Source organism: Eurytemora carolleeae, unplaced genomic scaffold (assembly GCF_000591075.1).
Source record: "Eurytemora carolleeae unplaced genomic scaffold, Eaff_2.0 scaffold1856, whole genome shotgun sequence".
In the NCBI taxonomy this organism is placed as follows: domain Eukaryota; kingdom Metazoa; phylum Arthropoda; class Copepoda; order Calanoida; family Temoridae; genus Eurytemora; species Eurytemora carolleeae.
The window spans coordinates 22,650-44,979 of record NW_019397741.1 but is presented as its reverse complement, the minus strand read 5'-3'; the positions used below and the strand labels follow the sequence as shown (position 1 = coordinate 44,979).

The following is a 22,330-nucleotide window of genomic DNA, read 5'->3' as shown; positions in this document are numbered from 1 at the left end:
ACAAATCAAAACTAGTGAAAGCTCAAATAATCTTCCTCCATCTTTCAGTCACAAATTTCACTCGTTAGAAGGACTGTGTTCAATTTTGACCATTCAAATATGTTTTCCTGCAGTAGAATTGCGCAAGTCACTTCAGTAGAGAACTCACAATTGAAAATAACCCGTTCTAAAAATAAAAGAAACATTAAAATCTAATTCATACTTGATCAGACAAAGCTTTTAATACTGTTGTGAATCGGGCATTACCATCTTTACACGGAGGGTTACTTTAAATTACGCTAACAGTCCCTTTAAATGGAGAGTTATTATTACGCTTACAGTCCCTGTAAGACAAATTTACTAAAGGTATTGTAACAAACTATTGTAGATCAATTATCCATAAATAACATTCGTTTTCAATTCAAATAATGTGGTTTTATATATTTTTTCCTTATTTTCCATCTTTTTTAGATCATGACAGCTTTTCCTTCTAACAAGTCATCATTTCAGAAATAAAAGATAAAAATAAAAATATTTTTTTAGGAGAAAACTGAAAGGAAATAAAAAAGAAATTGAGTCTTTGCCACAAAATCTGAATTTCTAATCAATCTAACCTAGGATTACCAGCGAACAAAAACTTTCGCGAATAAATGTAAAAATTTACGTTCGTTTCTGCAATCTTTTTCGCGAAATTTCGCATTTTTTGCGAAAATAAATTTTGCGAAAAAATGCAAAACGATGCGAAATTTCACCTAAAACAATAAGTTGTAGCTGCAATTGCGTAAAAAAACTTGCAACATTCTATGCTTTGGGAACTCAGCATTAGAAGTTTTATTATATCATATTAATAATTTCTTTTTTTCTCGCAAATTTACGCATTTTTCCCCCGAGATTTTCGCATTTGCATGTTCTTGAAATTTTCGCATTTTACTGTCCTTCCCGCCATTTTTGACCTTTTTCATCAATTCTCGTCTAAATTGTCAAATTTTTAGGGATTTTGAAATGTGATACGATTCTAAAAATCATTTTGCTTGGTATTGAGTATTATTGACCATATTTGACAGAGTTTTTTCGAACTTTTTTCTTTTTGATGGTGAAAATTCCGTCTTTTTACATCTTTCTTCAGCTCCATCTGGGAGTGGTCAAGTAATTTTTTTTCAAACTTAATTATACTATTCTAAATTATTTTGATAGTTTATAAATGGCTCAAAAAATGTTTTTGACAAATTTAGAGGTAAATGTGTAAGGTATTGGCCTGAGAAACCATATTTAAAAACCGTTTTCAACCTAGTTTTCTCCTTAATGGTTAAATGATGCAACTTTTAAAAAAAAGTCATAAAAAGATGCCTTTTGATGTTAGGATTGCACAGAAAAAAAACCAAGTGTTTGATATCTTTTAAAAAGGCTGAAATAAAGAAACTTGTTTAGCAACGCTTAAAACCCCGCTTTATGAGTGAAATCACGAATAGGATTATACCTCTGTGGTCTTTAAAGATATTGGAGTTTTAATTTTTGTACTGTTAAAACAATTTATTATTAGGTGACATCATTTGGCCAAGCAAGAAGAGTTAAGAGAAAAATACACCAAAAATGGTATTTGATTATCGCTTTTTGGAGCCAATACCTTGTCAAGCTTGTCAATAAAAAATTTTTAAGCCAATTCTAAATTGTCAAAGTATTTTCAGATAGCAATGGTATTGAGTATGAAAAAAAAATTAATTTAACCACTCCAGGATGGAGCTGGAGAAAGGTATTAAAAAGACGCGATTTTTCAATTTTTCTGAAAATTTTACAATCAAAACTAAAATTCTTAAAAATTCTGTAAAATTTGGTCAATACCAAGTTAAATGATTTCCAGAATGATATCACATTTTAAAATTCATAGACAACCCAATTTAGCCGAGAATGGTTGAAATAGGCCAAAATGGTTGGGCCATTTAGGAAAATTATTTTTAAATGCTAAAATTTCGTATTTGAGCTAGGTTTACCCCAATGCTCCCAAAAAAATGTTTTGCACATCTGGGAATTTTTTCAGGAGCACCCTAAGCTTAGGTACTTGTTTTTCATATTTTCTTTCATAAAAAAGTCATATTTACTATATTTTTTAAAATATCTTCTTTTGTTTAGGTTAAACAAGACCCAAGAAGAATTGATAGAAACAAAACACCAATTATCAAGTGCACAACGAGTGAGGTTTATCAATCAGAAAAAGTGGCAGGTTAATATATTGTGGAATAGATTTATGTGTTTTTGGTGTTGTTCTAAAGCAAATAATTTGACCGGTAGCTTGAAAATTCACAAAGTGAAATGGGTCTTTACACACTATTCACAAATTCTGCGTTTTTAGACCATTTAAGATTTTACAGTCGTCTTCCTATTGCACAGTTTATGGGTCTCTCTGTATATGATTGGTATTAATTTATGTAAATATATTTTACACATTAACGATTTTTTAACCGTTAACGCCGTTGATACTGTATTATACCATTAACGGCTGCGCCATTAACGATTTTTTAACCATTAACGAAATTTTTTCGTCGCTTCGCGCAGAGTTTACGTCATTAATTTTGTAATAACGGTACCATTAACGGCCAGAGCCGTTAACGATTGTTGAATATTCTCCGTTAATACAGTTAGTAAAATTGAGATAGTTAACTATAAAACGGTGATTTAAAAAAAGCCTAAAAATGTCGTTAACGAAACGAACGTTCCGTTCTTACCATTAAAATTAACAACTAACTGAAATTTTTATCTTTTAACGGTTTGAACTGACTAACGAAACGACTAGAAAACGTTGGAACGTGCCCAGCCATAGGTTTAAGTCCCCTTAACTAATTTTTCATATTTTTTATACTAGGACAATTACTTGCAATTTTAAAACTTGATCAAATTCAATTTTAATTCCTTATTATTATTCTTATTATTAAAAAAATTAAGAAAAAACAAATCTTAAGTCTAAAAGTTTTGTTCAGGACGAAATCCAACTTCAGAAACGACTGAGCGCCAATACACAGGTATTTTTAACAAAATATATTTTTCCTTCTTAAAGGGACTGTAAACGTTGTTCCAATTGACCGTCCATGCAATGCCAGATTCATAACTGTACCCTTGAAACCTTTAATGAAACAATAATGTGGAAGATATTGTTGTTTTGCTAGGTTTAAAAGTTGTATTCCTATATACGTTTTCCTGCAGCAGGAATACACAATTCACTTTTGTATAGAATCCACAATAGAAAATAATCAGTTTACAAAAATTGCAAATAGGGTGACTTGAAATTACGCGTACAGTCCCTTTATTACCCTAATTAATTAGTTTAATAGTTACTCCTATTGTTTCAGCTGAAGGAGCACATTGTGTTAAATATGGAGGCAGAACTAGAACAGGTGGAAATACGGTTTCCAATCGGAATTCCGTTGCTTGGACTTTTATGTAATTGTGCGGAATTACGCGAAACTATTTGTTATTGCTTTGAATTGCTTTGAATTGCTTTGAATTTTCTTTGAATTGCTTTGAATTGTTTTGAATTACTTTAAATTGCTTTGCATCGCTTTGAATTATTCGGAATTTCTTGGAGTTTCTTTGACTTGCTTGGACGTGCTTGGACTTGCTTTTAATTGCTTTGAATTGCTTTGAATTGCTTTGAATTGTTTTGAATTACTTTAGATTGCTTTGAATTGCTTTGAATTGCTTTGAATTGCTTTGAATTGCTTTGAATTAATTTAAATTGGTTTGAATTACTTTGAATTTCTTTGGATTGCTTTGAATTGCTTTGAATTGCTTTGATTTACTTTAAATTGCTTTGCATCGCTTAGAATTACTCGTAATTTCTTGGAGTTTCTTTGGACTTGGACTTGCTTGGACTTGCTTGGACTTACTTGGAACTGCTTGAAATTGCTTTGAATTGCTTTGAATTGCTTTGAATTGCTTTGAATTGCTTTGAATTGTTTTGAATTGCTTTGAATTGATTTGAATTGATTTGAATTGCTTTGAATTGCTTTGAATTGCTAAGAATTGCTTTGAATTGTTTTGAATTTGCTTTGAATTGCTTTGAATTGTTTTGAATTGCTTTGAATTGATTTGAATTGATTTGAATTGCTTTGAATTGCTTTGAATTGCTTTGAATTGCTAAGAATTGCTTTGAATTGTTTTGAATTTTTTGAATTGCTTTGAATGGCTTTGAGTTGAATTGAATTGCTTTGAATTGCTTTGAATTGCTTTGAATTGCTTGAAATTGCTGAGAATTGCTTGGAATTGCTAGGAATTACTTGGAAGTGGGCGGAATTGCGCCTAATTGCGCAGAATTAAAGGGCTCGCAATTAGGTATGGGCAATAGCCAGATTAGTTTTACAGAAACTTTTAATGTTTTTAGACCTTTAAAAGGTTTTACGACAATATGAGAAGGTTCGAACATTTTAAAACTTTATTATGTAGAAGTTTGCTTTCATTAAACATGCATATTTGTTACCCTAGAAGGAAATTATAAGGCAAAAACAATCATTTGAAAACGATCGTTTTTGGGTTTTTAAAACGATAGTTTTTAGTTCGTTTTTGCCTTATATTTTCACCTGATAACAAAGGAATTGAGTCTTGGTTACAAATCTGATTTTCTAATCCATATATCTTTGGGGTCGGATGGTGTAAACCTTTGATATTTAGATTACTTAGATTATTTAATCAAAAATAAGTTTGAAATATCTAAGGTCTGCGACATTGAACTATAAAGATATAGGGATAAGAAAATCAGAGTTTGTGGCAAAGACTCAATTCCTTTGCATGTATGATAAAAGCAAACTTCTACAGAACACAATTCTAAATCGTTGTTCCCTTCTCTGATAGTCTATAAACCTTTTAAAAGTCTAAAAATATTAAAAGTTTCTGTAAAAAGGATATGGCTATTTCTTAATTGCGCGAAATTAAAATCCACTTGCGGTGGAAACCCTATAAGGTTAAATACAAAATATATCTTAATTTTTTATCTTTTTCATTTCTGTACAAATATTTCACGTAAAACTAAGGATGTTGAATACAAGTGTATCATGTATTTATCGGATTTTTTATTCATTATTTTTTATTTATTTTTAATTCAAAATCCGGCAAAAATAGTGAAAGAGTAATTAGATACTTAAATAAATAGCCCAACAAAAATGTATAAATTAAAATGAAATACATAGTCCAACAAAAATGTATAAAATAAAATACATAGTCTAACAAAAATGTATACAATAAAATACAAAGCCTAACAAAAATGTAAAAAATAAAATACATAGCTCAAAAAAAATGTATAAAATAAAATACAAAGCCTAACAAAAATGTAAAAAATAAAATACATAGCTCAACAAAAATGTAATACATAGCTCAAAAAAAATGTATAAAATAAAATACAAAGCCTAACAAAAATGTAAAAAATAAAATACATAGCTCAACAAAAATGTATAAAATAAAATACAAAGCCTAACAAAAATGTAAAAAATAAAATACATAGTTCAACAATAATGTATAAAATGAAATACAAAGCCTAACAAAAATGTAAAAAATAAAATACATAGCTCAATAAAAATGTATAAAATGAAATACATAGCCCAACAAAAATGTATAAAATAAAATACAGAGCTCAACAAAAAGGTATAAAATAAAATACAGAGCTCAACAAAAAGGTATAAAATAAAATACAGAGCTCAACAAAAAGGTATAAAATAAAATACAGAGCCCGTATAAAATGAAATACATAGCTCAACAAAAAGGTATAAAATGAAATACATAGCCCAACAAAAATGCATAAATGAAATACTTAGCTCAACAAAAATGTAAAAATAAAATATAGAGCCCCAAAAATGTAAAAAATAAATTGCATATACCCAAACAAAAATGTAATAAAATACTACAGAGCCCAACGAAAATGTAATAAAATAAAATACAGAGCTTAACAAAAAGGTATAAAATGAAATACATAGCCCAACAAAAATGTATAAAATAAAATACAGAGCTCAACAAAAATGTATAAAATAAAATACATCGCCCAACAAAAATGTAAAAAATATAATACATAGCTCAACAAAATGTATAAAATAAAAACTACTATACATCTAAACATAATGGGTAAAACTGAGGATTAAAGTCAAGACTCATCAGACTTATAACCAGAACCTCTAATCCTCATTTGTTTAATTGAAGGTCTCGCGTCTAAATGATCAAATCGAAAAGTCGATTCTGAAGATGCAATCAAAGGAAACCAATCGATTAAATCAGTTGTTCCTCTTGTATACAAACATAAAAATACAATTATAAATTACACATCTATTTCTTGGGGATTTAAATTAAATTTTACCAAAATAAATCTTGTCAAAATGTTCAAATAGAATTCGTCTAAATTCCAAATTCCGAATTCAGAGGAAAGTTCTCATTAGTAAATATATTAAAATTTAGAATGATTTCAGATTAAAAATTTTTAACTTGAATTTTGTTTACTTTCTTTTAACTATGAAACATATTGTACTTAAATCTTAAAGGAATTAAAAGTTTCCATCAAAAACTGATTTCTGATCTCTACAATCTTTGCTGTAGACCTTTGATATGTTGCATGAAATAGACTAAGTCTGCAATATCAAAGGATTGATCAGCTGTTGAAAAGTCAAGTGGGTAGAAAATTATTGTTTGGTTTGAATCGGAAACAGATGAATAGTCACGTGGTGCCATCTCTCGAGGAATACATGCAGATTAAACTGGATTTAGGTGAGGTGAGAGCCAAAAACTTGGAATAGGAAGACGACTTTTAGGTTCAATTTATGACTTTTAATAGTCCACTGAAAATAGAAAAAACAATTGTGCAGTGTAAACAGGCCCATTTAACTTAAAAACTGATATATTAAGTCACATGTATAACTATTTGCTTTGTAACAACACCAAATTCACCTAAATATATCTTTAATGTCGTATTCCTATTCCACGGTTCTTTTGGTTTTCACGCTATAATACATAAACTTTAACAAATAAAAATGATGTAAATATGTGAGAACCACGGGAATAATCTTGAAGCTTAGTCTTAAGATTCTTAGATGAGTGGGTCGACTTTTATAGGGGTAAATAACTGAAATCGTAACTTACGACTGAGCGCGGGTAAACGGTATGGGTAACTATGAGTACTCCCTCGCTATTATTAATATATAAATGGATTGAACCGCGTTAAATTGAAGTAAATTCACGATAGATTAAAATCTTATATATGTTGATAACACTTCTTACTGAAGAGCTATTTATAAAAACTCATTGTTTCAGATCGGGAAAAAGCTACGCGGAAAGTGCTGGAGCGAAAACTTAAGCTAAGAAAACTGGAATTAAGAAACCAGTCTTTAAAACCAGTTTTAAACCAGTTTAAAACCAGCTTTAAACCATTTAAAACCAGTTTAAAACCAGTTTTTAACCAGCTTTAAACCAGTTAAAACCAGTTTAAAACCAGTTTAAAACCAGTGGAAACCCAGTTAAAAATATTAGATTAATGGAATGGTTAAGTTTTTTCAAAATGCACCAGTAGTACATTAAATTTGTAAACTTACAGAAAAGTACTGTTTTACAACGAATTTCGCGGATTTTCCCAGTACGTTAATTTTTTAAATTATACAAAGTCCAAATTTAATGAATTTAAGCCGCGTCTCAAATCCCCCCAAAAACCGGTTTCAATTGAGCGCCGGATTAAATCTTGAAAAATTGAATACACTTTTATGTGACACCAACCATATTTAATTAAATTTAAGCTGCGGCTCAAATTCTTTAAATTCGGCCTCAAGTAAATTATACATGAGCAATTTTTTCCTTCAAACTGCACAACTCCGCGAAAAAGTTTATATACAGCTAAATGTAGTTTTTTAAAATAATTTCAAATTCATCTATCATGTTTCTTTTTTTTAATTAGACAGGTAAATTTAGATAAAAATGGACGTCTTATTCTTAGAAAAACTAACCTTTCTAAAGATCGAACAATATAAAATATTCACAGAATACATATGAATTTCCCTAAACTTCAGCTATTACAAATAAAATTTAAACCCATAGAGAATAGAATATTTATTAGAGGGGAATTTAAAGAATCTCTCGGTATGAATTTTTTCAGTCCCTTTCAGCCTGAAAGGGAGTTCAAAGTGAACAAATCATGTAAATGTTCACAAATTATATGCATTAGAGAACATTAATACAGTATGTTCCCTAGACTATTCATTTCAATTTGGAATTTTTTAAAGCTGTTAAATAAACTTTTTAATGAATTAGGTGAATAAAAAACATCATTTGATTTATAGTTATTCTATTCTCTACGTTTAAACCCCGAATTTTATTGATTTTTGTCAAATATTAACATAAAGATGCTCTAGATGCAGTTTCACGTAACCTCTTATTTAAAAAGGTTCCACTGTTAAATAACAAATTTTCCAAAAGAAACCAGTTTTTCTCCAAAAATCCATCTCGTTTTTTCCAGGAAAACAGATGTTCTTTGAAAATACTATATTCAAAATTATTTAAATATTTCTTTAATATATTTTGACTTAAAAATGTTTTTGTGAAAGCAAAGTAATCCTTTATTATTTTTACAAGATTCTTATCGTGTTCCTATACCTTATTATTTTTACACAACATTTGATAATATATTAACAATAATGTATTTCGATATTAAAATAAATAAAATAAANAATAAAAAATATTTTATTTATAATAAAATATCATAATAGCCAAATACCAAAAGAAACAAAACAGAAAAAGATACTCGAGCAGGGATTAGTGATTCCTGGAATACATGGCCAATACTAGGGCATTACATTTTTTTTTTAAAAACGATCGTTTTCCGTTTTGTGTGTCAGTTTTAGAAACCGTTTTGTTTTACAAGCTGTTCAAAACGACCGCTACGCTCTACAGTTATGGGATGCTAACGTGTTCAATTTTTTTTTAAAAACAATTGTTTCGTTATGAAAACAACCACGAAAAATCGAAACAAAACGATCATTTTGAAAACGATCGAAAAACGAAACATAAAACGATCGTTTTTAAAAACGATTAACAACCCTTTATACAACCCCTTTAACAAATATAAAAGTAATGCAATGCCAGAAACTGTTTAGGACTAAGTATATATCTTTTTATTACATTATGGACATAAGATGTTTTTACACTTTTTGGTGTTAGAAGGGATGGAAAGACAGGCATTAGAAAAAATTATTCAATATTCATACTTCCAATTTTTAAATAGGTTCTTTTGTACGGAAATACATAAATAACAACATTTTGAACACTGACTTACATGAATAAAAACTAATATAAATTTTTGACTTAAAAATGTTTTTGTGAAAGCAAAGTAATCCTTTATTATTTTTACAAGATTCTTATCGTGTTCCTATACCTTATTATTTTTACACAACATTTGATAATATATTAACAATAATGTATTTCGATATTAAAATAAATAAAATAAATTATTTTTTACAATTAGGTCAAGACTGTCAGCCCTGGTGTATACAAAATTTCACATAGAAGATTAAAATAAAAATAGTTAATTTATAAGAAAATATCATAATAGCCAAATACCAAAAGAAACAAAACCGAAAAGATACTCGAGGGTTAATTGATTCCTGGAATACAGGGCTAATACTAGGGCATCGTTTTATATTTTTTTCTTCAAAACGATCATTTTCCGTTTGTGTGTCAATTTTAGAAACCCTTTTGTTTTCAAAACGATGCGTTTTTTACAAACGATTATTTTGACTTTTTCAAAACAACATTTTTTTCTGAACGGAAAACGATCGGAAAAATCGTTTTATAATACCTTAAATGGGTTTGAAATTAAAAACGGAAGAGAAAAAAAGGTTTTTATTTGTTTCAAATCAGAAAACCGAAAAAATTGTTTAACGTTTCAAAACGAAAAACTGAAGAAATACAATCGTTTTTTCGTTTCACCAAGGAAATATGAAAAAATCGATTTTGTTTTCTAACCGAGAAACTAAAAAATTCGTTTTCCGTATAAGACTAAATTAGGGGAGGAGGGGAGGGGGAACAGGAAAATCTTGTTCCCCCCCCCGTGCTAAAATCCATCATTTATAGTGTAACTTGGAAAGACAGAAATTAAATGAAATTGTCAGAGGGCAGACGGAAAATGATTGTTTTCCATCTTGAAACGGAAAACGGAAAACGGAAAAAAATATTTTTCGTTTTAAAATGAAACAGAAACAGAAAAAAAACATTATCATTTTAAAACTGGAAACAAAAAATATAATTTTATGGTTAAAACAAACATGTTGTTAGAAAGCATAGAAAGACAGGCATTAGAAAACATTATTCAATATTTATACTTCCAATTTTTAAATAGGTTCTTTTGTACGGAAATACATAAATAACAACATTTTGAACACTGACTTACATGAATAAAAACTAATATAAATTTGAATTCAAAAATAATAAAAATAGACACAGTGGTTAATACATTTAATGGGGGTTTTAATCCGTTTAAAGCCTTATTTCTGCTTAAGTAAAAAGCTACCAACAGAGCGAGGCAAGCTATAATATTGACCCCTGCTGAGTATGTCTGCCAGTGTTGTTGGTGTTCCTAGCGGGTACAAAATAGGACCATCTGTGTTCAGCTCAAATTCAAATGTACATGAGTTGAGTATCGGCTTGTTGACATTATACTTATCAGAGTAAGTTCCCTGACAGTACTCTTTTGATTGTACTGGTGTCTCAACCTTTAAACATATTCTTCATGACATTCCTCTCCGTACACACCATAATCAATGATATGTAGCTGATAGTGTTCTTTTTCCTCAACACTGATTATCTGATCAAAATCAAAATCTTCTTTGATGCCTTCTTTGGAAAACTTTTTGACAGTCAACTCCTGATTTATGGCAGGTGGTTCTATTTCATTCTGGACTGTAACCTTGTCAATTTGATCTTTGTTGATCATTTGTTGTTCTTTTTCTTCCTCAGTAAGTGAAACTCTAGGAGTATGGATATTATTGATGATGTGTAGTTCTATTTCCTCTCCAGGTAAAACCATAAGTTTCTGATCATTGCTGATTTCATAAGGTTTCATTTTATCGTCATCCACAACATTGGTGGACTTATCATCATGTTCTTGGATAACGTCAGACTGGTTTTGACCTTTCAGTAAATCAGTAGACTGTATATGATCATCTTGAGTAACGTTGGTTTGGTCATGATCTTCTTGAATAACGCTGGGCTGATCCTGATCTTCTCGAACATAACTGACCTCGTGCACCTTGATTTCCTCTTCATCTAGAATTCTAGTGGAGCAATCAACCTTTACCACATGCAGTTCAAATTGTTTCTTAAGAAGCAAGCTATTGGGACGCCCTTGATTAGAAACTTGAACCTGAACTTGATTTCCAAGCAACAAGCTACCAAGACAATCCTGTTTAAGAGCTTGCTTCTCCAGAGGCACACATCCTGCTTGATCCTGATTCTGGAGTTGTTGTTCAGTTAGTTTGTTAATAGTTTCTCTATCAGATCTATTAATTGGTTGTAGTTCAATACTCCTTTCCTGGGGAACAATACCCTGCTGAATGGGTGGCGTTAGGTTTCTAGAAACAAATTAAAATTTGTATTGATTAAGAAATTAATGATTTTGTTAGAATCTATATATATAGTCATAGACAGAAAAAAAACAATCTATTGAAAACGATAGGTCCTCTCAATGTCTGATAAACATCATGTCTTTTCAATTACAGTTCCGTCTTAAATCCTGTAAGCGTAATTTCAAGTGACCATCCATGAAAAGATGACAATTCACAAAGGGACCCTTAAAAGCTTTGTCTGACAAAGCATAAATTAGATATTAATGTAAATAATTATGAAATAATGGTGGGTTCTCTACAAAAACGACTAGAGCATTTAGTGCAGCAGATATGCGCATAGTCACTTTTGTAGAAAATAATTAGTTTTCAAAATAATAAACATGGATATCAGCTTCATATTTGATCAGAAAAAGCATTCAAGGGTATTGTTGTACGACATAGTATGCAGTATGCACCTATTTAAAGGGTCACTTAAAACTACGTTTACAGACTTTTTAAAGTCTAAAAATTACCAATTTTTTTTTGATAAACTTGAATGAATATTTGGTTAAAAAAATTTATTTTATAAATTCAAATATTTTCCTACTCTAAATTGAAAAAATTGCCCTTTTTGCCAAATAAGCGACAAAAAATCGTTTTTATTTAACAAAAATCGCATTTAGGGCAGTCACCAAAATTTTAGCGACATTTGTAGGATATAGGCAATTTTTTTTTATTTCATAATTTTCTTGCCACTTATCGATATTACGAACTATTTGTCCCTGAGTTTAATTAAAAAAATATGTATTACCCGCAGAAGAGAGATTTTAGACCGTTTCTGAATTTTTGGTTCATCCCGGCATAGAACCAAAAGTTCGTGTTCGTGTTCAGGATCTGCAGCAGATTGTTCAAACTAAACAAAATATCTCTTTTTTTGAACATGTCAGAGTAAGACTATTGGATATTTAATATTTATTTGGTCATATAAAATCTATAGGCTTTTTCTTTGATTACTTCGAAAAAATAGAAATATAAAAGCCATCTTAAAAAATCTAAATAAAATTAAATCTTTTTTTTATGGTGTATTTTGAAATTCGAGGAAACACTAAACACTAAACACTAAAACACTAAACACTAAACACTAAACACTAAACACTAAACATTAAACACTAAACAATAAACACTAACTACTAAAAACTAAACACTAAACACTAAACACTAAACCCTAAACACTAAACACAAAACACAAAACACTAAACACTAAAAACTAAACACTTAACACTAAACACGGGTTTGTGAACACCCAAAAGTATTTAATTACCTCATTAGACTCAAAAACCAGTCCGGGGTCTCGCTGAAACAATTTCATTATATAAAGCTATAATTGTAATATTTTGATTTGACAAAGTAAGCCTGGGTAGGGCTGGGGCACGTTCCGCCTTTTTTTCAATCGTTCTGTTCTGGTCAGGTGATCGAATTAAAAAATATTTTAATGATCTCTAGATGATTTAGAACACATTCTTGATTTAAAATGCGTTCCCGACTTACAACGCGTTCCTGACTTTAACGTTATTTTCCTGCAATTTCCGTTCTGTACTTTTATTAATCGTTCCAATGTTTTTTTTGTGAACGCGTTCTATGTGTTTATTCTTTTTTTCGGAACAATGAGATCGATCTTGATAGTTCCGTTCGTTTTTGTGAAAAACGATCCTTCCCCTGGAATGACGCCCAGCCCTAGGCCTGCTCATGCCTAAACCAACCTGAATTCAAATTCTATAAACCTTCTATTAGATGTAAATACCATCTAATGAAAGGTTTTGGTTTCGAATTAAAAATACAACATATTTTTATTGGGGTCAGTATGGGTTAACTAAACAGAAAACGGATATTCGTACTTCTACTGAACATAAAGTTCCTTTCTAAGAGCTTCAATCAGTTTAGATATTCAAAGGGATTAAAACATATTCGCTTCAAATTAAAAGTTCTCTCGGTAGATATCGATTTCAGGTCCATGCAGGGTTAGCGCTATCTCATTTAAAAGTTCCATCCTTGTTTAACAAATTTTGTGTTATGTTACTTTTAATTATTTTCATACTTGGCAGAGGGACTTCAATTTACACAAAAAAATTTGGCACAAAATTACAAAATCAGATTTACGCAATCAGATTTGACCAAAATTTACCTGGTAAGAAATGCCTCCACAAAGATAAGGATATTCCTATTTTGTCAAATATTTTATCTTTTTCAGGAATAAATTTAATTAATTTTTAAATATTCTCAATTAATTTTGATTTTATTTTCAATTCACTTTTTAATTCATTTTCAATCTAATTCTAATTCATTTGCAAGTCATTTTTAATTCAATTTCAATCCATTCTAAATTGATTTTCAATAATTTTTGATTATTATATTCATTTGATTTGAAATAAAGTTTTGAAACAGTTTTTAGTTAATTTTCAATTTCTTAAAATGTTTTCAAATTTTTGCATGTGAAATTTTTTTGTTTTTCTAGTTGATTTGTTCAATTTATTTCATGTAATGACGGATAAAGAATGATAATTATTTTCCTAGGTATGTTGAATACCAGATACTCCACTATCAGAAGAAAGGTCAACCTGGTGACACGAACCTCATTTCTGTTTTCAGACCGCGCGTTGAAGGCTCTGAAAGTTAAAAAGGACTATCAACGCCTTTCAATGTTTCATTATTCGTTAACGAGAATCAAAAAGAAAAAGCATTCACTCTAAAAAATGTCTTTAAATACTTGTTAATGTTATATGGAAGTAATATGTAATGTACATTATACGTATCCTGGAATATGTAATGTACATTATACGTATCCTGAAATAAGATCTGAAAAGACTGGGAAGTAAAGAAATAATCATGACTCTCACCCGTAGAAAAATTGTTTAAAAGAACCAAAGATTAGATCTTTCAAATTAAAAATTCAAGTTGAAACGACCATTTTGAGATGTTTAAAATGACAACAATGAAATTTTTTTATATCTGAATCTAGTAAAATCCAGTAAATTTCTGCTGCATAGATAAGGAAGTTACTTTAACTCCAATTGATTGAAATATAATAATTAATAGGTAAGAAAGGAAAATCTTCGAAATTTTAAAGAAGTTTATTGGACCGGATTAAGAACTGATTAAATAAAAGAAACGGAAAATTTAGAAGAAAAATTATTCTTTAAAAAACAAACAATCTTTTTAACTTTCTTTTCGAACCCTAAAAGGCTAAAAGTTTTTTTAAACCAAAATCTTTCAATTCGTTGCCATGTTTGATTATTAGTTGAAAACAGGCCGTTACGTAAAAGGATAGAAAACAGTCGATCCCATCCTGTCTCTTCTCTTGTTGTAAAAAAAGGATTATGTTTCTTAAATAAGGATTTCGCAGAAATAATTTAACTGCTGAAAATTCTTGGCTTGTATTTGGTGCTGCTAGCATATTTTCACTTTTTTAATAAATCTTTAAAATGATTTATCGTTCTTTAGAATCTTTGATTTGATGTTAACACGACAACTTTTATTCAAGGATTTTTAAATACTGGCTTCTTTCTAAAACATATTATGTTTACAGTTGCGGGGAACCAAAAATATAAGGAAAACTTTTATATAAATTATGTACAGTCTTCTTTTTTCCTTTGTGGATAAACTTGCATTTAAAATTGCAGTATCTCATAAACATAGAATTTAAAACAAAGACGACATTCTAAATCATGACTAAATAAATAAATTACATACTTGAGCCTGTTAACAGTAAGAATACTGAAGGTTATAAGTAGGAGGAGGGGACCCATACTCTGGAACAACCACCGAGGAATTGTCATTCCGTACCTAGATTATATTATTTATAAAACGGACTGCAAACATGATTCCGTACCTAGGTCATATTATTTATAAAACGGACTGTAAACATGATTCCGTACCTAGATCATATTATTTATAAAACGGACTGTAAACATGATTCCGTACCTGGGTCATATTATTCATAAAACGGACTGTAAACATGATTCCGTACCTGGGTCATACTATTCATAAAACGGACTGTAAACATGATTTCTAGTGACCCAATATGCAAAGATGACAATGCCCGAATCACAACGATACACTTAAAACTTTGTCAGATCAAGTTTGATTAGAAATCAATGTTTGTATATCTGAAAACTGATTATTTTCAATTTGGTTTCTCTGAATTTCTACTACAGGAAAACAAAGGAAATATACCTAAGAATTAAACACTTTTAAACCTAGAAAAGCAAAGATATCTTTTATATTATTGATCAAATCAAGGTTGTTAATCGGACATTGCTATCTTTGAATGGAGGTTCACTTGAAATTACGCGTACAGTCCCATATAGTTATACTGATTACATTGACAGGTACAGTCCCTTTAAATATAGTTATACTGATTACATTGACAGGTACAGTCCCTTTAAATATAGTTATATGACAGGTACAGTCCCTTTAAATATAGTTATACTGATTACATTGACAGGTACAGTCCCTTTAAATATAGTTATACTGATTACATTGACAGGTACAACTAATACAAGTAAATGTAAGAAGCATGTTTATCAAGACGTACACTGTGACTCGAATAAAGATGGCTTAGTACAATATTTGCCGGAAAAAAAGAAAATTCATTGTATTAAGTCCCTAAGCTAAGCCGTCTGACCACTGAGCATTTATGGTTTACTTTATATTCGTTTTGTCTTTCTTTTTTTTTACATAAAATAGAGTTCTTGGTCTCGTATCTTCTACCTATACCAACATAAAATAGAGTTCATGGTCTCTGTATCTTCTACCTATACCAACATAAAATAGAGTTCATGGTCTCTGTATCTTCTACCTATACCAACATAAAATAGAGTTCATGGTCTCTGTATCTTGTACCTCAACATAAAATAGAGTTCATGGTCTCTGTATCTTCTACCTATACCAACGTAAAATATTGTTGGTTGGTTTCTTTATTTACAAAAAAAGTGTGATTTGATTTAGTGCCGGTCAGAATTTCACCTCAAAATAAGTTTTTTAAACTTAAAGAAACTTTCTAATAAAGATAAATGTAATGATATATACAGTAGAACTCATGAAACTGCGAAATAAGAAGACGACATTAGAGCAATTTTCTGTTTATTTTATGTTGTTACAATCCATAATGCGCAATTTATAGTTTTATCGGTGGCTTGAAAATCAGCTTATAAATAAAAACACAATTGTTGTGTTGAATATTCATTAGACTGTTCTAAGTCAAAACTTGATTCGTCTTCCTATACACACTGTCTTCTTATACACACTGTCTTCTTATACACACTGTCTTCTTATACACACTGTCTTCTTATACACTGTCTTCTTACACACAGTCTTCTTATACACACTGTTTTATGGGTTCTGCACTTAATTTGTACTTTTCGAGAAAAAGTTTTTACGACAAATAAAAAATAAAATTAAAAAGCCAAAGAATTATAATGATGCTAATAATAATGGTAGATCATAACAATAAGAAAAATGACATAAAAGTTCAGTGATATTAAACAATGATAATATACAGAGATTTGATATTACAGATCGATAGCTTGAAGCTACATAGGATAGATTTGATATTACAGATCGCTAGCTTGAAGCTACATAGGATAGATTTGATATTACAGATCGCTAGCTTGAAGCTACATAGGATAGATTTTGCACTAGGATTAACTACAGCGCACTCTGATCCATTTACAAGCAAGCTGTGACTTTCGATAACAACTTGACATACCAAACAAAAAATTTTCGATTTTCTTTTTGAATCCTTTTTTGTTAGCAAATGCATTTAAAATGAAAAAGTATTAAAAGACAACCCTGTAAGTTTTAAGATTATTAAATAATAATAAGCGAAGTTGATTTAAAGTATGAGCGGGGTCTGCTGGGTACATGACAAATAAGCCAATGCAGGGATAGAATACTATACACAATATACAGAAAAGAAAGAAAAAAAAGATTGAAATTAAATATGAAAAGTGTAAACATTGTTGAAATTTAGATTTTTATAAAATCTTTTAAAATTTCATTAGTTTAAAACAACAGCTTATAGCATTAGAAATATACCATGCTGTGCCGGTACGAGTAGGGCGTGTCGGTACGAGTATGGCCCCTCTAGCAAGCTTAGCGCATCTGATTCGTTAAGTAGTCCTTATTATGTAAATGAAATCACACTAAAATGTTATATCATACGCCCCCCCCCCTTCACACTCTCAGTGGTAGCCACCATCTTAGATTTTCTATCTTTATACTGATACAGATTTTACTTCATTAAATGATGGTAGTTACAAAGGATGAGATCAATAACTACCTAAAACTTGAAAAAAAACATCTGAATTTCGCTCCCTACAATGCTAATAGTTTTTTTAAATTGAATGAAATGATTTGGGAAAGACACAAAGAAAAAATTTTGTCTTTTGCCCTGAACCAAGAAAGTAGGATTAACGACTGAATAAATTCCCCAAGGTCGTCTCTGAAGTCTCATCTTTTGTATAAGTAACCCTGTAGAAAGGTATAATTACAGTATATATGTAGGATTGGTACGGAGAGCTGTGGCTTGGTAGGTTTTAGTTTTAATCCAGAGATCTGTGTTGTTCCGGTCATCCCATTCTTTTCCCAGGAACACTTCCTCTTCTACCTAAACATTTTCAATATTCCTTTCCCAGGAACACTTCCTCTTCAATGTAAACATTATTATTATTATAATCATTATTATCATTATTATTATTATTATTATCATTATTATTATTATTATTATTATTATTATTATTATTATTATTGTTATTATTATCATCATTATTTTTATTATTATTGTTTATAATAAGTACCACTTCTGTTTCAAACCACTTTGGTAGGTTAACCAGTGTTGCTAGAACTACACTACTGATATAATGGATCCAAGCGCTTCCAAGGAAGGTTCCCTTCAAGTTTCTAAAATGAAAATAAGATTTATTTATTTCAACTTAAGTAGATTATTTCCAGTCAGGGGATCTAAGTATACTGAGATCTTTCCGGGCTACATTTGTTGCACTGGGTCGACATTACACTAAACTACAGCTTACAAATCACGAAAACTTTCCCTGGATAAAATGTTTAAAGGGAGTGTTCGCGAAAAATGAAAGGGGGTATAGGCTTAAAGGGAGTGTTCGCGAAAAATGAAAGGGGGTATAGGCTTAATGCGATAAAAAAGCGCTTTTGATCGCTACTAATCTTACTTCTAGATTTTGCGTCTATAAGGAGAAAATTGATAAAGACGTCACATACCGAAGAGCGTAGCGCCAATACAAATTAAGGAAGTTGGAACATACGACTTAGACCGTAAACTACATAGGATAGATTTGATATTACAGATCGATAGCTTGAAGCTATTTTGAAATTAAATTGATTTTTTACGGTCTAAGTAGTATGTTGCAATTTTCTCAATTTGTGTGGCCGCTAAGTTATTCGGTATGAGACGTCTTAAACAATTTTCTCCTTATAGACGCAACAGATAGAAGTAAGATTAGTAGCGATCAAAAGCGCTTTTTTATCGAATTAAGCCTGTACCCCCTTTCATTTTTCGCGAACACTCCCTTTAAAGTAGCCTAGATAAAGTATTTAAACTAACCTATGGATGAGGGGTCGACAAACAGCCAGCCATCTCTCGAAAGATATTGAAACTGTAAGAAAGGTACTGGAAACGTACAAAATTAAACTATTTTATTTTTTTTCGATTCAATCTAAAAGTCTCTTTTGTTGTTTTTAGATAAAGGTTTATCATTATATCTGGATTGGGACATGTACGCAATTAAAAGATAACCCAAAGTATTTCAAATATTAAGAACATGGTGATTAAATTTGAGAAAAGAATGTAGGCAGACGTCGTCGTATGTTTCAGCAGATAAAAGACGATTTGGGATTTCAATTTTTGATTTCTACCAATTTTTCAAACATCAAAGATACACAAACATGGAAACAAGAGAAGTTGTTAATTAAGAGCTTCTCTTTGTTTACTTGTAAACTTGTAATTTGAAAAAAGCTTGATAGAAATCAAAACTTAAATAGAAAAGTCGTCTTTATTGTATTAATGTTTGTATTCGATAGTTGATGGTCTAAGTTGTTCCTGAGGTTGTTCATCAAGTTTTCCATCGGGAACAAGAAGTTCGGGAGCAGGAACTTCATCAGAGGATGCCCGTGGGAGATCGGCCATTTGAAAACTAGGCAGTTAACGAGTCAGTTGGTCGGTTGATTAGGTGGTTAATGGGTCAGTTGTGGTCAGTTGGTTACTTTTTCGGTTGGTCAATTGGCTAGTTAGTCAGTTGGTCAATTGGTCGGTTAGTCAGTTGGTCAGTTGGTCAGTTGGTCAATTGCTTAGTTTGTCATTGGATTAGTTGGCTAGATTATTAGTTGCCTAATTGCTCAGTTGCTCAGTTGCTCAGTTGCTAAGTTGGCTCAGTTTCTCAGTTGCTTAGTTGCTAAGTTGTTCAGTTGGTCAGTCGGTCGGTTGGTCAGTTAGCTAGTTGGACAGTTGCTCGGTTGGTCAGTTGTTCGGTTGATATGTTGGTCAGTTTGTCCGTTGGTCAGTTGCTCAGTCGGTCAGCTGTGCAACCAGTCAGTCATTTATTTTGTCAATCAGTCAGTAAATCAGTGAGTCAGTGAGTCAGTCAGACATTAAGTACGTCAGTAAATCAATCAATAAGTCAGTAAATCAATTAACAAGTCAGTAAATGAATTAATAAGTCAGTAAATCAATAAGCCGGTAAATCATTAAGTCAGTACATAAGTAAGTCAGTGAATGAGTAAGTCAGTAAATGAGTAAGTCAGTAAATGAGTAAGTCAGTAATTGAGGAGGTCAGTAAATGAGTAAGTCAGTAAATGAGTAAGTCCATGAGTTCGGTGTACCTGAGATCAAAGATAAGTCTGGAACAGTAATGATCACGAAGAGAAGATCATGAAAGGAAAGAAGAGTGACCAGATTTTCAAATGTTGATCTTGACTAAATAATAGGTTTTCCTTGACTAAATAAATTGCTCCAATTTTTAAAGCTGATACTTGAATTAGAAGATCAAGCAGTCTCTACAAACAAAAAAGTTAAACCACAATTATTTTTTCAAACAGAAAACATGCATATCTCATTTATTCTTGTGGTGAATGAATGAGATATGCAATCATTCCAGTCAGTTTAAGAAAGAGAAGGTAAAACTATATTCCTTGTAGTTCAGATGCACCAGGATGGATAAACTGTTGGATATGACGCTCACACAGCCAAATATTAACTAAAATATGGATTTACAGGAGGATCAATAAAATTGTGAAATAGGAAGACGACATTTTAGAATTCTCCTGTGTGAAAATTATTAAACATCATGGGAATCCCTGATAAAAAATGTGAAAATAGTTCTCAACTTTTAACTTTCTATTTCCAAGAATGATGTTTTTTATAATTGAATAATTGAAAATTGCACACACTGTACAGTGTACACTCCACAAGGTGTCCCAATAAACCTGTGTATTGTCTAATATAATTCGATAAACGTAATTCTCTTCAAAAACGTAATTTTAAACCGGGGTTTCTCAGTAAAGTGATAGAGAAGTGATGAGGGAAATTTTGGTAAATAAATATTTTTCAGACAGAAAAAAACGCTTCCACATTGATATTTAACAGACGCTTCTAACTCCCATGTTTTTGTGACACACATCCTGTGAAGTGGATATTCCACTCTTGAGACGGAGGGGACCCTTTAAATTAGAATTTTTCAGAATTATTCAGAGTTTTCAACAAAATCAGTATAAACCAGATTTTTTTTTCTTCATAATACTGGAGAAGCTGCAAGTTCACAAAGTCCTACCAGTAATGAGCATATAAATTTAACCTTCTCTGTGAATCTTACCATTCCGTATCCGTCCAGATACCTCTGACAATACTCAGAAAACAGCTGATCTTTTTTAGACATTGCACTTCTGTAAAAGAGAAAAGTCCAATTTTGCAGGCAAAAATATATAGCATATTTATTTTGCAACAATAATTGCTTCTTTAATTTTTCTTGTTATTTTACAGAGCACTTAATTAATTTTATACGTCAGCGTTTAGGTAAAATTGCATAATTTTTTTATATTTGTTTTTTCCTCACCAAGACTTGTGAAACTNGGGGGGGGGGGGGGGGGGCATAGAATTTACATATCTTCTAAACAGAAAAATAACATTTAGAAAGAAAGAAAGAAGACCTAAATCTCGAAGTAGCACAAGATTTTTTAAATTCTAATCCATAATCTAAAAGAATCTTAAAGAATTATATTTTGGGAAAATGGATAATTCTATTCTTTTAGGTAACCATAATTTCAATTGGCTCTTTTTTAAAAACTTTTATCTATTTGATTTTGGTATAATGTAAAAAAAACTTCTTCAAGTACACACGTTTATTTTTACTAGCGTGACTCTTTTTTTTCCGCCAAGTTTTTTTTATGAAATAAGCAGGCGCGTAGTGGAGGTTTAGCCTAGGGGGGGGGGTGCAATTTTGCTATTTTTTGTGCAACCCCCTAACGGCTGATGTGCACCCCCCTAAAAAACCGGTATTAAGAAAAAATAAAAAATTGTCTCATTGCCGATTGATAAGAAAAGTAAAAAATCTGAATATATATGTAAGTTTAATGTTTAATAAATTAGAGCCTGCCTCCACTACGCGTCTGGAAATACGTGTCTGTTTACTCTGTGGAGTTATCTGCGTGAGTGCGGTGAACAGTATCCTCAATCATTTGCTTCTCTATTTTATTTGTCCGTCCTCGATCTATTATACTTG

At 30.7% G+C, this 22,330-nt stretch overlaps 2 protein-coding genes and 1 long non-coding RNA gene across 3 annotated transcripts; 1 reads left to right on the top strand and 2 right to left on the bottom strand.

Moving 5' to 3' along the window:
- Window positions 1-1,902: 1,902 nt before the first annotated feature.
- Window positions 1,903-6,212, top strand: LOC111715722 (uncharacterized). The gene is made up of 4 exons (XR_002768301.1): window positions 1,903-2,197; window positions 2,952-2,993; window positions 3,321-3,365; window positions 6,154-6,212. It is a non-coding gene; the product is annotated as an uncharacterized LOC111715722 (long non-coding RNA).
- Window positions 6,213-9,921: 3,709 nt separating this feature from the next.
- On the bottom strand, window positions 9,922-13,743 carry LOC111715721 (uncharacterized). The gene is made up of 4 exons (XM_023491087.1): window positions 13,711-13,743; window positions 12,850-12,882; window positions 12,340-12,441; window positions 9,922-11,555 (listed from the first exon to the last, which is right to left on the bottom strand). The coding sequence occupies exons 2-4, from the start codon at window positions 12,852-12,854 to the stop codon at window positions 10,700-10,702; spliced, it is 963 nt and encodes a 320-aa protein (XP_023346855.1). The 5' UTR covers window positions 12,855-12,882; window positions 13,711-13,743; the 3' UTR covers window positions 9,922-10,699.
- Window positions 13,744-14,049: 306 nt separating this feature from the next.
- On the bottom strand, window positions 14,050-19,504 carry LOC111715719 (uncharacterized). The gene is made up of 6 exons (XM_023491083.1): window positions 19,497-19,504; window positions 19,162-19,227; window positions 18,383-18,485; window positions 18,077-18,192; window positions 15,276-15,368; window positions 14,050-14,191 (listed from the first exon to the last, which is right to left on the bottom strand). The coding sequence occupies exons 1-6, from the start codon at window positions 19,502-19,504 to the stop codon at window positions 14,050-14,052; spliced, it is 528 nt and encodes a 175-aa protein (XP_023346851.1).
- Between the last annotated feature and the right edge of the window lie 2,826 nt (window positions 19,505-22,330).